Source organism: Asterias amurensis, chromosome 18, assembly GCF_032118995.1.
Source record: "Asterias amurensis chromosome 18, ASM3211899v1".
NCBI lineage: Eukaryota > Metazoa > Echinodermata > Asteroidea > Forcipulatida > Asteriidae > Asterias > Asterias amurensis.
The window spans coordinates 15,027,207-15,043,752 of NC_092665.1; the positions used below are offsets into that span (position 1 = coordinate 15,027,207).

The 16,546-nt window shown below is 39.3% G+C and overlaps 1 protein-coding gene across 8 annotated transcripts in view; it reads right to left on the bottom strand.

Annotated features, from left to right (window-relative positions):
• The window catches only part of LOC139951106 (kinesin-like protein KIF1A), an 80,071-nt gene that overhangs the window by 4,706 nt on the left and 58,819 nt on the right, over window positions 1-16,546 (bottom strand). For 3 of the 8 annotated variants that reach the window (XM_071949940.1, XM_071949937.1, XM_071949938.1), the window contains 13 exons: window positions 15,501-15,619; window positions 14,757-14,809; window positions 14,302-14,410; window positions 13,051-13,202; window positions 12,378-12,483; window positions 11,388-11,517; window positions 10,535-10,668; window positions 10,067-10,125; window positions 6,262-6,339; window positions 2,632-2,777; window positions 1,749-1,964; window positions 1,166-1,464; window positions 291-483 (listed from right to left, as the gene is read on the bottom strand). In XM_071949940.1, the coding sequence (XP_071806041.1) occupies window positions 291-483; window positions 1,166-1,464; window positions 1,749-1,964; window positions 2,632-2,777; window positions 6,262-6,339; window positions 10,067-10,125; window positions 10,535-10,668; window positions 11,388-11,517; window positions 12,378-12,483; window positions 13,051-13,202; window positions 14,302-14,410; window positions 14,757-14,809; window positions 15,501-15,619 (1,794 nt within the window). The remainder of the gene's footprint in view (window positions 1-290; window positions 484-1,165; window positions 1,465-1,748; window positions 1,965-2,631; window positions 2,778-6,261; window positions 6,340-10,066; window positions 10,126-10,534; window positions 10,669-11,387; window positions 11,518-12,377; window positions 12,484-13,050; window positions 13,203-14,301; window positions 14,411-14,756; window positions 14,810-15,500; window positions 15,620-16,546) is intronic. The other 5 variants (XM_071949942.1, XM_071949943.1, XM_071949944.1 and 2 more) reach the window with 3 other exon arrangements.

The window sequence follows — 16,546 nt, forward strand, 5'->3', positions numbered from 1 at the left end:
TCAATCAGAAGCCTGGCTGGTAGAGCAGAAAGCACTACCTCCCCAACTTTATGTAGCAAGTGTCACGACCGGGATTGAAACCCACACTCTGGTGCTGATGGTATTGTAAAATAAAATACTGTGACAAATTTGTGACGTTACTCAAGACGTAATGTGTTTTTCTTGCTACCAAAATCTCATCAGGGCTACTAAACATTCTGGTTTACTTAGCCTTTCTGACTACCATGAAAATACACTTAATTTCGACCCCTGTTGTAACGCAGACGTCTACTCCTACAAAAGAGACCTACCCTAAGCATGGCCTGCTGGTCTTCGCTGTACTCAATCTGCGCTGTGGCTAGATTGATCAGACTCCGTTCCACTGGATCCTTCTCGTTGTCGTAGATGAAGACGTACGGACGGCGCACGACGACGTAGCGCATGACCCAGCCAGCCGTCTTCTCTTCGAGGAAGTTGAGGTATCCTCTCCTTGACACGACAGGACTGAAATATTAAATGACACAAAATGAATTTTTTATGATGTGACAAATATAAAGTAATACTCCCCTTGAATAATTTATTTTTTGAATGAATATTCATAACACCGGGCGCTACCATCAGCGACCCCCTTAGCCATTATTCTCTGCACATTATTCTCTGACGAAGCAACAACAAAAATGTAATTTCTCTTTGGCTCCTTAACAGAATAAAAGTCACGCAAGCTGCCACAGACTCCTCGTATCGCCCATTTTATTGGCATCGAAATTTGAGTGCCACAATGATAAGCTAACGAGACACCTGGGCCCAATTTCATGGCTCTGCTTACTGTAAGCACAGAATCGGCGCTTACGGAAGCAGGGAATTCTGTGCTTACAGCAAGCGTATTTCACGGGTTAGCGGCGAATTTTGGCTTCTGCGTGTGCATACTCCACGTTACTAGGCATTCTACGCTTACAAGGCTAACGCTTGCACAAAAGCGGGGAATTGTGATCGTAAGCGCAGAATTCGGCGGTAAGCAGAGCCATGAAATTGGTAAGCGCCGAGGAACTAAGCTGCATGCTGGATCAAAACATCCGGACAAAAAACACTGGGCAGACTCGAGCTACTTCATGGCGCTCGACTTGATAATGATAAGCTAAAATCTGAATAAATTATTCATACATGTAACTAGCTGACTATTTCTTACCTGACTCTAATCTCTTCTACTTCTGGAACGAACATCCCCTTCATGCCCTTCTTCCCTTTCCCCGCTTCGCCGGAACCACATGCCAAGTCCTGTCCCTGGATCCCCGGCAGGTCAGTCGGGATCGCCAGCTTCCTCGCTCCGGCCCCAAGGAACTGAAGATCCGACATGGAGTTAGAGGCCGACATGGGTTCATCTGGGGTCATGACCTCTTGACCTGGGGTCGTTGTGGCTGTACTTGGTGCTGCAGGTTCTTCGGTGTCTTCGGGTTGCTGGAGAGTAACAGTTGGGGGCTCAATGGTCTGCTTGTTGAGGTTGGGGTGGGGAGGTTAGTGAAACAAAGAAGAATTTGTTAGTGTGTTAACATGGTTAATAGGGATTAGAGTCAAGTCCATATTTCATTGCAAAAGCCATAAGCCAAGTTTCCAACAGTATACTCTGCTTGTCTTTTTCTTCTTTCTTCTGAAGATAAGCAGAGTATACCGTTTGAAACCTTGAGACTACACTGCTCTTTTCAGAGCCAAACGTTTCTCCCAATCCACGGTTGTAATCGCAAATTTACTATCATTTTTAACTTAAGACTCACCTTAAACGGAGGCGGTGAAAGTACTGGGGGCTGGCTGCGCATCAACAGGCGAACACATCGGTCTAGTAACTCGCGGTCTTTGTCCATACTATCATTGGATATGGTGCTGTTGAGTGAGGTATCAGTCTCGGACTTGGGCATATTTCCCTCGCGGGTGTTGTACAGTTCTTGCTGGATCTTGTCCCGGAGGAGGAGACTGTGACGCGCTTTCTCAACCTGCAGGGAAAAATGTATTGTATTAGTAATTGTCATTGTTGGTGTCATTGTCATTGTTGTTGTCATTGTCATTGTTGCTTTTATTGTCGGTCACTTCCGTTGCCATTGTAATTTTCAGTGTCACTGTCGTTTGCATTATAACTGTAAATTTTATTGTCACTGTCACTGTCTCACTTATTGTTGCTGTCACTGTCAATTTTATTGTCACTGTCACTATTTTCATCGTCAGTGGCAATGATATTGTCACTGTTACTATTGCCTTTATTGTCACTTTAATAACAAAGTGATTTCTATTGGCACAGTCATTGTCTTCTCATTTTCATTGCAACTGCAAAAAAAAACTTTTCAAAGATATTTGAAATACTGTCCTGTTGTAAATTTGACACTTTGGAGTGGGAAGTAAATGAATGTGATGATGTATGTATTTCACATTGTACGTTCTTGGGTGGATTTCACAAAGAGTTAAGACTAGTCTTATCTCGAGTTAGAACGAGTTACTCGTCCTAACTGAGGACTAGCCATACGTTTTTATATCTCCTAGGACTAGCCCTAACTCTTTGTGAAATCGACCCCAGCTCCAATAAATGTTATCAACTACCAACAGGGAAAAAACAAAACCTCTTAATATTGATTGTACAAGCAGAACAAGATGCGTTTCTATGGTTACCTCTTCCAGACGTTCCAGTTTCTCCAGCTCCCACTGATGGTCTAGGAGGAGGGAGTCTGCACGAGGGCGCCATCCTTGTAGGTTCTCTTCACCTCGGACGTACGTACCCGAGGTATCAATGACTTTACGAAGGCGGCGCTGGGTACCTGTGAAGATAGAATGCAGCCGCAACAGTTTGGATGAGTGACACCGGTGAAGAAGTCATTACACTTTACAATCTCTCGTTTAAACTGAGGCGTTAACTTTTCCTTCAAGGCCAACAAATTGTGTTGATTTCCTTCTTTGTTATTATTGGTTTATATTCTCTCCTGGAACATTTGGTGTTCTTTTCTTTTCTCTTTCTGTATATATTTAAGACTATGGTCATACAATTTATAGAAATGAGTGAAATGCACCCTTGTTTACGTCATTCAGTTTTTCAAGATTTATATCTTAATTGGCGGACTGGAATTTCGTTGAGTGATCTTGAATAAGTATCGCAATATCCAGAAATGATCGCAAGGTAGTCAACTTTACAATTGACTGTAATAATAAGAACATCAACAACGGTTTCACATTTTAAAATGACACTGAATTTTCTAACAATCATGGTACATCCATGCACAACCACAATCAAACATCTACTTGGAAGACAAGTACTACAAAAGTAGCATCAAATGCATAAAAACAACAACCATGGAGTGACGAGTTCTAAAATTTTAAAAACAAATAGCAGTACGGTCAAACAGTAAGACCACGCATTCGACAGCAGTAGACAAGTCAGCAGCATGCGTTATCAGTCACAGTCAAGAGGCGCATGTCCAACATTAAAACATAGCCTTTCGTCAAGGCCTTTTGTGGCTTAGACAGAGATGTGTAGCCACAAAGCGTCTGGAATGGGAGACCACATTTTGTTTACGTTTTCTCCCTTGCCTTTTTCAGAGAATTTCGATTTGAAGTTAAATTTGAATAACATTCTATTTTAAGTTTCTGTTCCAGTAGTAGATTAATTAGCAAAACTTTCAACAACTTCAGTAACCACACAAAATCAGATCACCAAGCAGAACATTCAGAACAAATAGTTGAGAAAGAAAAACTAGCGAGAAAACATTTCCTTCATAGAACAGTTAAGAGAAGTCAAAAAGGTCATTCAAAAAGACATAGCAGGCTTGAGAATCAACTGCTGTTTAATGCATCAGTCACATACACGAAGCTGCTGCCTTCTACTGTTTCTATGACCATACCTCCTATATACTGACTGTCACACGTCAAAAATGATCTGAACATCACTGTAATAAATAGGCAACACATACATCAACGTCAACACGTTTCTACGACAAGAATGCTACAGATGGTTCAAAGTCTCAAAGAAAGCTCTACATGTGCGTACTCGGGCTGGGGGAGGGGGAGTTTTCAAGAGAATTATGAGTGTACAGGTCTACTTAGATGACAATTTTGATATATATATTGTGGGTAGTTTTTATACACTGTAAAAACATGAATAATAAAAAAGACGGTTCTCAATTAGTTTTGATTTAACAAGGAACAATTTATTTGAGTGAGATTTGACCTCTCTAGTCCTGTTGTTGGCAATCTCCCTATTTTGTCAGAGTCTTTGTTCATGTCATCAGTCAGAAGTCATTCAAGCAGTAACTGCTTTTATAGTAAGGGATCATACCCAAGTTGACGACACAACCTGGGAAACGGCAGCAGAGGGATCACTTTAAGGGCATGCTTGCAATTTTATATCAATTTATAAACGTACCACATAGGAAACTGACTGGGCAACTATCTAATAGTTATCTAAACCAAATAAGGTCCTAATCAAGAAATACGACAGAAATAATAACTACCGCTGTAAAACTAAACACGACTAAAAAATAAAACACATACTCTATGTCCAAAAGAAGAAAAAAAACACAAAACGGTTTACATCAAAATGGCTACATGCAACAGAGGAGTCTTTTTTTTTTTTTTTTAACTCGTAAAAAATGCGAGAACAAAAAAAAACACGTAAAAAATACGATAAAAAGAACACGTTAAAAAACACGCTTTTCTAAATCTACTACACACTTGATACCCAATTGTAAATTACACATGTGCCTATGTATATCTCAGGAAGTGTAAATCAATGGGAGGGGAGGAAAGTACGTCAAGAAGGGGGAGTCGTCTTGCACAAGACATGCTACATAGAAATACCACATCATCATGGATGGCTTAAAGGGGAGTCAAAAGTTGGAAATAATCAACAATGAAAAGTGTCGTGTTTCCCCCCTTTGCGTTCCAAACTTCACAAAAAATGGCAATTACCTCACATGGGTTACATACATCTGCCAACGACACATGTTTACACTGAAAGCTTTTAAACCGATCAGCCTACGAAAAAAAAACCTTCCAAACAAAAACCGTTTTCAAAGAAATAATCGTCAACAAAAAAGTTTCGCAAACAAAATCCATGTTGCTAGAGGTCGCAAGACATTTAGAAGTTCTCGTTATAAGCTTTTGTTTTTTGACACTTCATGACAGTTTTGTTACTGCATGGAAAAAATAAAACAAACTTAAATTGTGATGGGTTTGATCCATGCTTTGACAATACTGAAAAAAGGAGAATACAAAAAAAGTGTCAAATTAAGAATAAAATATTTCAAATCGTAAAGAGCCATGCAATGACCAAAATTATGCATATTCTATGCAAAACAGGATTTTAGCACTACGAAACTTTCCGACTATATTTTGGGGGTAGTATTTCAAATTATTTAAAAAAAACAATTGTTATGACAATTTATTGTTCCGCAAACAAAGTTTCAGAAGAAAAACTGCTTTAATACTTTGCCTCAAGATTTTATGTCATTAAAAAAAGAATTTTGAACATGGTAAGAAGACAAATTTCTGGACAGGTAAAAAAAAAAAAAATTGTGAGCGATTGCATAGAATACGCATTGCTTCATACTGACATAATTTTGATTGGTGCAATTAGCATGGTGGGGTTTTGTAGATTGTCCACATACCTATTGCTGCTTTTTAGTTCAAACAAGAGGAAAAAGTGAAAAAGTGGAAAAGAAAAAATGAAAGAGAAATACTCCAAATTTATTCTTTAGTTTCTCAGATAGAAAAGAGGGAGAGATAAACATCCGACAAAGTGCCACGTCCTCTACCCTTTTAAAGAAATGGTTTCTTCCGTCCCATCTCAGGGCCTTCTTAAAGGAACATCTTTTGAGCCAAACAACGCAAGGAGTACATACATAAAAGAACCGAACATAAATTTTCTACGCATTTCTGTTGATTGAGCGGAAAACTAAATTTTTAGTGTTGTCAACTTTTTATTTATACGATCTAAAAAAGAAAATCTATCAAATTAATCATAACAAAATTGAACAATTATTTTTTCTATAAACTGGAGTCTACAAGCAGACAAGCCGAGAGGGGATTGTAAACAAATAAAAGATACAAATCAGACAAACTTGTGTCATGACCAATTGCTCTCAAACATAATTATTTATTTCAAAAATGCAGATTAAAACAAAATCAAGTGACACCCTGTCCAGTGAAACTGATTCCAACTTATGACTCCCTATTTAAGAACCACCCCCTTTGTGTCAAGACCGCCGCCACGGTGGTCCCGACGTTTTGTCACATCAAAGTAATTCTTACCGCAAGTCTGAGGGGTGTTTGAACCGGGGGAGGTGGACTCGAGTAGTTCTTTCAAGTCATACTGACTGAAAGAAAGCCCTGATTATGACGAAGGGGGCACAGAAATTAGGCAAACGAGTTAGAAACAACCAATGATCGGGAGAAATGGAAAATAAGAAAAAAGATTGAGAGAGGAGGAGGGGATGGTGCAGAGGAGAAAGGGTGAGCAGCTTGCTGCATCAACGGGGTCCTGCTTAAAAGAAAAAGTCACTAGACCAGAGAGTATGGAGCCCCGAAGGAACTAGGCTTTTTAAACAAGCCGTATGAGCTACAACGTGACAAATATTGCGACCTTTACTTACATCTTTTTGGTTTAAGTGAATCAAGTAGGTCAGAACTTGCAGCCATTTGGGCCGCTTCGGGCATTTTGGTACAAGCCTTTTACGGCCACTATGGTCTCTAATGGGTTAGTAATGGGAAAGCTAAACAAATCAGAGTCCAGCTTGTCTAAATTGCCTTGATTGGTTAACTTGTTTCTCTTTTAAAATTAAAATAAAAAATGATCGAGAAAAACAAGAAAAAATCTATCGATTCTCTTCAGTTGTAATGTTGTACTATCTACTGAGATGAACAATAGTTTTGTGGACCATTTTTTGTTTAATCTTCAAAACCCATACTCTCTGTTGCAGTGGCGAGTTAAACATTGCAAGCCAACGTAAAGATGAAGAACACATAGCTCTTTTACAACCGTTTCAGCGGGTGCGCCAGAGGCGCCAGAGGCGCACCGAAAATAATAGATTAGGAGCGACTCCAGGTCGACCCAAATAAATTTTGGTTTTTAAACAGGTGAATGTTTGGCTCATGACAAGATTGACGTCTAAAACCAAGGAACTCCAGAGTTGTTCCGAACGACTGCACCAGTCAATCTTTCGACTTCTAGCATGTCGCATCCAGTCGCTCGTGATTCAGACGTCAAACTTTTCAAGAACATACATTCAGAATTTGGTTCGGTGCGGCTCTGGAGCGCCCGTCTGAAACGAATGTTACGCGAAGAATAGGTTAGTGCATAAATGAAGTCAAGCAGACAACCTCTAAGGCCGAGGTTTTTTATCCGCTTCAAGTAAGAAATCTGGAAAAATAGAAACCTGCTGACTGAAACAGAAACAAACTGAGAGACAAACAGACAAACAGATAGGGATTGTGGCAAGGCAAGGGACAAACAAGACTGACTTCCTAATCCTAGCTATCAAAAATCCCTAAAAATCCAGACATGCACTATTTCTCTCTCCTTTTTTATATACATAATTTTTTCAAGGTAAGATCAGAATTTTTTTTTTTCATATAATGGACCAGATATCTGAAGTAGAGAGACATTGTGGGTTTTCCACATTAATTTTTTACATTTCATTTGTTTGTTTGGTGGGTTTTCTTGTATGCAAAAGCCACTCTTGGTAAGGGGCTACAAGAACAAAATATAAAAGATGAAAACAACTCCGGGGAGCTGAAGGTAAAAATTGATATTCCTCTTAAAACAGTCTAGATTCTAGAATGGAGGAAACATGTTTGAATTCTTTGTTGGAATCCCCCTTTCTTGAAACTTTCTTGTAAAAAACTTTGATAGATAAACCCAACAGTGTAAACAAAAAGAGGAAATATCTACACACACAGACTGAATAAAGACAACAAACTGACTACCCCCAAACCCCCCCTTCAACAACAAACAAACAAACAAACAAACAAACAAACAAACAAAACAGAAGAAGTGCAAGGATTAGAAACAGACCATTCGGTCATGTAATACAATAGAACATTATCATGGTGCAGCCATCTTGAATTTCTCCCATTGATATCAATGTAACCAAACCGAGGCTGGAAGAACGAAATAGTCTGGTTCCTATTTGCAAAATGTGTATTAGCATTCATTATTGTTATTCGATACAAGGAACATGACCAAGATGGAGGCAGCATGATAAAGGTCTATAAGAGCAAGATAGACGAAAAACTGTTTGATGAAGAACAAGGGCAGCAAGGCATATTTTAGAAATCACAGGAAAAAAAAGAAAAAAAAGAGAAAAAAAAATGAAAGAAAGAAAACGATTTACAAAGAAAATAAAGTCAAAATAAAAAGCAGCTTCCTTTTTTTTTAAGTCAACAAGTTGAATTTAAGAAGCAGAAAAAAAGTCGTTTCAAAAAACAGACAAAGAAAAGAAATTCAGAATTAATTAGGATGACAGTTTCAAACCACGTTCATATTTGACTGATAAAAAATACAATCAAATGGATTCATCAGTCAGAATTGCCGATAAAATTAAAGGAATGGTGCATCATTATTTTCTGGAAGAGATGTCAGTAGTCGAAGCTCAACTCTTAGAGAAGCCAACGTGATCAGGTTTTTCTTTGTTTCACATTTCTCCGCCGACAGGCATTGGGAAATAAAATCCACGTAGCCTGATCGTTGCAGCTATATTCGTCGTTTGACATTTTACTTGACCTTTTTGGAGTGAAAATTGAGAGTGTCTAAACAAGACGTGACAACAACCAAGATTTATATTTATACAATTTTTTTATCTGAAAGCTCGCTGAGTATATCGAGCTCATATCAGTATCATATCAGCAAATCAATACGAAAAAAAAAAAGTGCAAGATGATGAAATTGAGTGACGGAGGGTTATGTTTTTTTTTTAAAGGGTTGCAGCGAAACAAAATGGAAAAGTAAAGATAAAATAATCCACATCCATGATAACATAGGCACATGTCTAATCTACTGTATCTATGTATTCTAGCATCGTAGCGTGGGTTGTAGATGCATCTTAATTCAGGGATCATCAAAACAATTGAGTAATCTCAGATGAAGTGGCAGGTGATTTTTAGGTTTGAGGAAAAGAATACTCCCATAAACAACAAACGACCCTGACATGCTTCTTTTTTTTGAAATGGCAAGGGCACCAAGGCATTTCCTCCTTGGTAAAGGGCACCCTATGAAAGGAAATTGTAAATTTATACTGGATCATTTCAAGGGCACGAAGGCATTTAACAGGGGGCATTGAGGCAATCGCCTTCATTGCCTCCATGGAGTATCAGGCCCTGCCCTAAAATCACCCCAGATTTAAAACGTTTTCCTTTAAAAAAATATGATCATTTTCCCCTTAAGTATTGCTCTTGGGTGTTTTTTTTTCTCTCATATTTCTACTAAATTCTGTGTTGATTGAACAGTTGTGGTTCGATACAGGGAATGGCCGGTAACCCACCCACCCCTCTATTATGTCTTTAAAGTGTGCTTTGATTCTTAGAAATTCAGGTATTTCTTTAGGAAGTTTAAACCAATGGTCTAAGTTGATCATGTGTCAGGTAGCTTGTCTAGCAATAATTTCATTATGCAGACAATAGACCCTTTGCAACAGCGACGCTAACATTTTTACGCATAAAGAACAGCTATCCTCCAATATTTGTCCTACTTTGGCAGAGTTAAGGGGTTTTTTTTTAGAGTGAGATTTCTTACAAAGGGTGCGTCTGGTTAGCTTCCCTGGGTCGACCCCGCGGTGCTCACTCGGGTGAGCCCCTGTCAAGAGCTAATCGAACGACCAATCACCCTCTCATGGTGACGTCATGCACCTCTGGCCAGCCACAAGTGACCCGTTCCACAAGTAGGGCACTTGGGGCTGACCCGGGTGAGCCCCTGGAATGACGGTAAAGCTATTCGAACGTACTGGGGGGCAGATCAAGGTTGACCCGGGAAAGCTAAAATGCACCCAATGTATGCAAGGGGGTCTATAAATATTCCTATTGGGTCCCAAAAATTCTACACAATGTGATATAAACATCTTACCTGGGCTCAAGGTTTCAGCAGAACGACGCAGAGACAGCTCATACACCCCAGTCACTCGGCTGCAAAATGTAAAGAAATTCTTTTTTACTTTTCAGAGTGAAACTCGACTACAAAAGAGTGAATCTTTATGAATGAAAAGAAATTCACACTAAGTTTAAATTTTCACAATTAAGGTTTTGCTTCTTGACATTCTATTCAGGCGCAGATTTCATCATACTGCAAAAACAAATTCCTTGAAAATTCTGCTTATCTATTTGATCCGTAATTTCAACATAAAACAGTTATGCAAAACATGCGCTTACTTGTTTTGTGTGTTCACCAAGAGAGAATATGAGTTTTGACAATTTCAATCTCACGTCTAACGTAAGTGTTACTTTAGATACAACGCTTTTGCACTAATACAATGATGTTACAAACAGAGGTGGACAAAGGGGGAGGGGTGCTGATTTTGAAGTCTGGTATCCTGACCTGTCTTCCGCCTTGTAATAGCCGCTTCCAAACAGACTGCGTAAGGAACGAGCTGGGCTGATCCTGGCGTCTCGTTCATACATCTGAAGGCAGATGTCTTTAGTGATGCACGCAGACTGCGTGCAGTTATCCAGCTATAAAGAAAAGATGAAAAACATTTTCTGTGAACATTGTTGTATAACCGCCATCACGATTAAGCCTTAAGCCCCGATCATACTTCCTACGAATGGGAATATGAAGGGAGTTGACACCACAGGGCTGTTTTCGCCGCCTGGACTGTTTTCTACTCTTCCAAATTATTTGTTGTGGTTTTGTGATGTCAACGTTTGTAGTGGATTCGCATTACCAGGAAGTACGAACTGGTCTTTACGGGAGGTGTCTACAATTACCAACATTTTGCTACCACCTCGCTTGGTTTATGCATAAGACTAAAGTTCAAATCAAAAGCATTTTTACAAAAACTCAATCATATCCACATTTTCCATTTGAAATGGAAGTCTAAGTTGTAATTAAAAGCCTGTATATCCATGACACAAAAAGTGCAGAAACAGTTTAGTTTTAGAGAAAGTAGAGTTAGCTGTTGCCATTAACTTACCAACCAAAAAGACCGATGGTATACATAAAAATGCAAAAATAGTTAACCGCCTGACGTTTTGACCCTAGCAGACTCTTTCTTGATGGCTAAATGAAAGACTCTTGTCTTGTCTTTACAAGAAGGGACTCTGCTAGGGTCGAATCGTCAGTTCATTAACTATTTTGTTAAGCAGTTTAGTGTTGGTTTACAAACAACAACCGAAGAAATGGTTAGTATAGAGAAGAAAAGAAAAAAACTAAAAAATATTTTTTTCATTACCACATGTCTACTGACCTCCAGGTAAGCAGACAATGTCAGGTAGACTCTTTCTCCGTACGGGGTCATTCTGTTTAGCAAGACTGAGTTATGCAATGATGTATCCCACGCTGCCTCAAAGCGGAAACAGGTCCTGTTCGAGGGATTCAAAGTTATTCACAGTTTGTCAAAAGTTGGGTACAAATGATTGCCTGGTTAGCCATTTGGCGCTTGAGGACCGCCTCAGGGGTAGGTTTACCACAGAAATGGAAAACACTTGTTTATCTAGAAAGGTTTGCGGTAACACCATGTACATGAAATATCGCTCTATGACTTGTGGTGGTGTGAAAAGAACAGCCTTTGATTTCACAAAGAGTTAGGACTCGCCTTATCTCGAGTTAGGACTCGTCCTAACTAAGAATTAATCTGAAGGTCTGCATGCTACAGTGCAGGATTGGGACTCGTCCTAAGTCCTAAGATTAGTCTTAAGTTAAAAAGAGTTTTGTGAAATCGACGGCAGGTGGTTTGACAACTCAACGTTTCGGGATGCTCTGATGCTCTTCAGGAGGATGCTGGACTCTGCTGCTAGATGCTGGTTGAGTACTGCTTTGGAGATTAAACTGGCAGTTAGGCTTTGCCCGATGGTGTGTGCAGGCGGGGAATAGGGTAAGCTGGGCCTAGCTTGTTGAAGCGTGTAGGCTAGAGCTTGGACTAGACCGAAACCCATTAGGAGTGGGAAGGGATGTTGAATTGTGAAAACTCAACTAACTATACTCCCTCCATGCAGAGTTTCAAATCCAACTTAACATTTGAATCAAATAATAGTGTTCATTATTTGCGGATTCAAAAAAAGAACCTCATAATCTATTTGAATCAGTATGCTCAGATCATCTCCAGTGTTCCTATACATATTAAAATAGTTTGAATAAGAACCAGTTTCTGCTAAGCAGACTTTTTTATTTATTTAAGCAGGTTTATGAGACTAGACGCAGGATTTATTGGTCTATTTCTTACCGGTCATCCCCTGGTTGCTGTATGTACATTGCGGGTAGGAGGTTGAGAGAAAGCACCGATAGTTCATGGTCTGGTTCCGTCACCTCCAGGGTGGTCCTGATACGACCTGAGCAAAAAATAAACGAGACCATTCAATCCCATCCACATATATAAATATAGTAATATATAGTAAATATAGTACTTTATAAATATAGTATTACATAATTTGCAAAAATTTACAGTACAATATTTTGTTCAATATAGGGCATGCTTTTAGGCACAAAGAACAGCTACATGTACCATCCAATGATTTGACTCCTTTGGCCCTGAGTGAGGGCGCTCTTTGTCCTCATTAAGGGTGTTTTTTTTAAAGAGTGTAACATCATTTGCGAGGGGTCTGATGAGGGCAGACTGACTTACCAACGACCAGATATCTCTTTAATACTGTGTTAAAATCCAACAAAAGTTCAACCCCGCCCCCCACGAAAAAAAAACAACTTAGTATTACAAAAACGATAAAAAATTACAAAATTTTGCTAACTTACCAACTACCACCACTCTAATATCTTTTTAACAGTCCCCCCTCCCACCCCCCCAAAACCCCCCCCCCCAAAAAAAAAAAAACCATAACAATCTAATAGTGTTACAAAATTCCCTAAAAAAACCCAATAAAATCTAAATTTGGTTGACTTACCAACTACCAGCTCTCTGATGTCTCTCCAGATGAGTTCATTGGACGATTCATGGATGACGGTAATTGCAATTCGTCGTTGGATTCCCTGGTGAAGTAGATAGACCCCACTGCACGGCAGCTCGTCACTGTGGTCTACAACCGCTGGCAGGTACCTTTAGAAGCAGAAGGTATAATGAATACTTTTAATCAGCTTTGGATTGAACAAAGAAAAATTTACTCGAGTAGGGTTGGAACCTGCGACCTCTGGATTAATGTGCCAGTGTGGCAGGAGAGTCTGTCCCCCTGAAGATTCAGTCCCCACATGGCAAACTGTGTACAAACTTCTTCTGAAAGTGCCCTCTTTCGAATCCTCCTTCAGCCAACAGTAACTTCCCTTTTTTTTTTTTTTTTTTTTTTTTTTGCAAGTCGCCAGACACACAAGGCCTGAAGGCCACTTCCAGGTGGGGGCTACAATTATTTTTTTCTAGAGGCTGTTGCCACCTACTCCTAGGGCTGAAACGGGGTTACCACTTTCACAGTCCATACGGATGTAGGCTTTGGTATCATCAATCCTAAGCCTGGCCGGTAGAGCAGAAAGCACTACCTTCCCAATTTTATGTAGCAAGTGTCACGACTGGGATTCAAACCCACACTCTGCTGATCAAACACCAGAGCTTGAATAGAGGGGACAGAATAGATTTCCCTGGGACATTAGTACTCTACCAACTGAGCTAATCTAACCCACTAAGACATGCACTGGTCTTAATACAGACCCAATGATATAAGTGGATATACTTGCAGCGAGGTAATGTAAGCCTTTAATTTCTGCCTTACCATTGGTCTGCTCTGAAATGACAAATTTGTCTGCTACATTCCTCCTTCATGATTACACCAGCAGTTTGCATGTAATCTGGGCCCAATTTCATAGCGCTGCTTAACGGTAAGCAAATTTGCGTGCATACTGTAGCAGAAAAATTTACTTAGCGTGTTTCACAGGTTAGCAGAAAAATTGGACGGCCATATTGCGTGTTTTTCGTGGATTAGCATTGTGACGCCATTTATTTTCGTGCCGTAAGCACCGGAAGGTTAGCATGCCTTTTCGTGTGCTACGGTTAGCAGCTATATGAAACAGAAATAGCACAGTAAAGCAGCGCTATGAAAATGGGCCCAGGTGTAATGTGTGTACACGTAAGAATTTTATACAAGGTCAAAGGTGAATCGGGCAGGATCCCATCAGGTGCTTCAAGGCTGGTATCTGATTGTCCTACTTACTCTCCAGAGGGCGCTAGTTCACAAATCTCAAACCACACCAGTAGATCGTGCCGAGAGTGAAGGTGACTCGTACTTGGCGTGCTGACCAGACCCAGCTTGGGAGACGGAACTGTGCAAAAAATGGGAAAAGAAAAGAAAAACCTGAATAAAGTCGTTGTAAAGGAGTTTCACTTGATCCAGTCACAGCAACCTCACCCTTGTCCCAGAGCCATATATTAAGAGAGTTTAGAAGCCATTTTGTGTAAAAAAGAAAAGAAGGAAAGAAAAAAAGAAAAGAAGGAAAAAAAAACATTGGTGAATACAAGATGCCAGACTAGTCTGCCTATTTGGTTGTGCTGCATTTGGACCAAAATTGGTGTCCAGCAAACACTGGTCCCTTTATGTCGCATTTCTCTCAGCTCTGCCTTGTCCCAGTCTTTGTGAAAGAATAAAACAACAGGGAGTGTCCATCTTACCTGGTGTTGCAAGAGGAAGAGTGGATGGGAAGTTTCGCTTCAATGGTCGCATTCTAAATATAAACGAGAAATTTTGATAAATTTACCAATCATTTCTCAGATATGTGTCCTCAGTTTCAACTTAAACATTTTTCACCATTCTCTCTCAAACCTTGTCGTTTTTTTTATCAAACCAAGCTTTACGACATTCTAATCAGGAAAATTACAGTTGCACTCAACAAATTTTTTTTTTTTTTCCATACTCAGGAAAAATTCAAGTGTCTTCACCTAGAACACGAAGAGATTGGTTTCCAGGGAGCTTTCTGCAGGATCAGGAAGACGTTAGCAGCTCTACCCCACCCCCTTACCTCAGCCCAGAGGGACCATTTCAAGTTTTACCTAAAAAGTCTGAAATATCTACTCCGCGTTGGTAGAGAAACCTTCCGAATTCTGAAAAATCTACTCCGCTGTAGTAGAATGTACAGCAAGACAATTAGTTCTCAAAAGAACATAAATCTACCTAGAAAGTAGACATAGACCTTTTCGCAAATACCCATTGCGCAAGCGCTGACTGTTGAATGAGGTGCATGCTGGTCTAGCTAGTGATCAAATTTGATCGCTAGCTAGACCAGCATGCACCTCATTCCACGTCTATTGTGCATGTACCGAGTATTTTGCGACAAGGTCTATGGTGTTACTACAAACCAAATATACATTGATACCACAACATGCAATGTTTCAATATCCCATTATTTAAAGTTGTACCTAGTTGTTTCTTGGCTTTGGTGATGTAGTGGGTGGGCCTGGTAATGACCGAACACCTCAAAGACAATGGGCGACGTCCGCACATAATCAAGGAATGCTCTAGTCACAGTAACAGATATCTGTCGTAAGAAATAAATCTCCATTATTAAATAATAATATTGTATTTATAAGGGGAGTCCAGCAAAACATGCCACGCGTAGGTGAAGAAATTTCAAAAACATAGCCTGGGACACTCATGGTTTCACCTAGCCTTTACCATTCGAATACAGACACCAAGACTGTACACAAATTACAGGCTACACAGACAAAGAAGCATCAACTTCCTAACAGTCATCTTAAAAAAATTACCCCCAGCTGTAAAAATGTTTTAAACCAATCTTTAAAAAAAAAATTCAAATGTTAAATTTATTTGTTGTCTACCATGCATGTTTAAAATCGGGACCCACACCAATTCATAATAAAAAATATCTCCTTTTATTTTACCTAATTTGTCAAAAGTCATCACTGTATGAAAGAGTTTTTTATAAAGGAAAGTTTCAAACAAAACTAGCAAAAACAAGATATCTACAACTAATTGTCTAAGGGCAAACAAACTAACAAACGATTCCAGATGAGGTGTTCACATTAAACTACAAATGCGTGAGTGGAAAGGACACAACTTTTTTTTAAATGTAAAAAAAAATAAAGGATGAAAGGAGACAAATTAACAGAAATCATTAAGAAAGGTTTGTGGAATAACAAAATGAAACTGTGATAAGAATTAAAATGTAAAAAACAAAAAAATGGAGAGTACTTTTTCTACAAATATATCATAAACTCTAACTGATGGAACTACTGTTGACATACTAGTACTTCACGTAGAAACGAAGGGCACTGATTTATATCTTTGATACTTTGGGGTTTATCCTTTTTAACCATCTCTTGATGACGGAGAAAAACATCAAAAAAAGTGGTTGGCGTAAGACCATCTCAAAAAAAGACCCAAATCTAAAACACTAAAAATCTGAAGACACAGAAAAAGACAAAGCTACAACTGCCTGCCAACA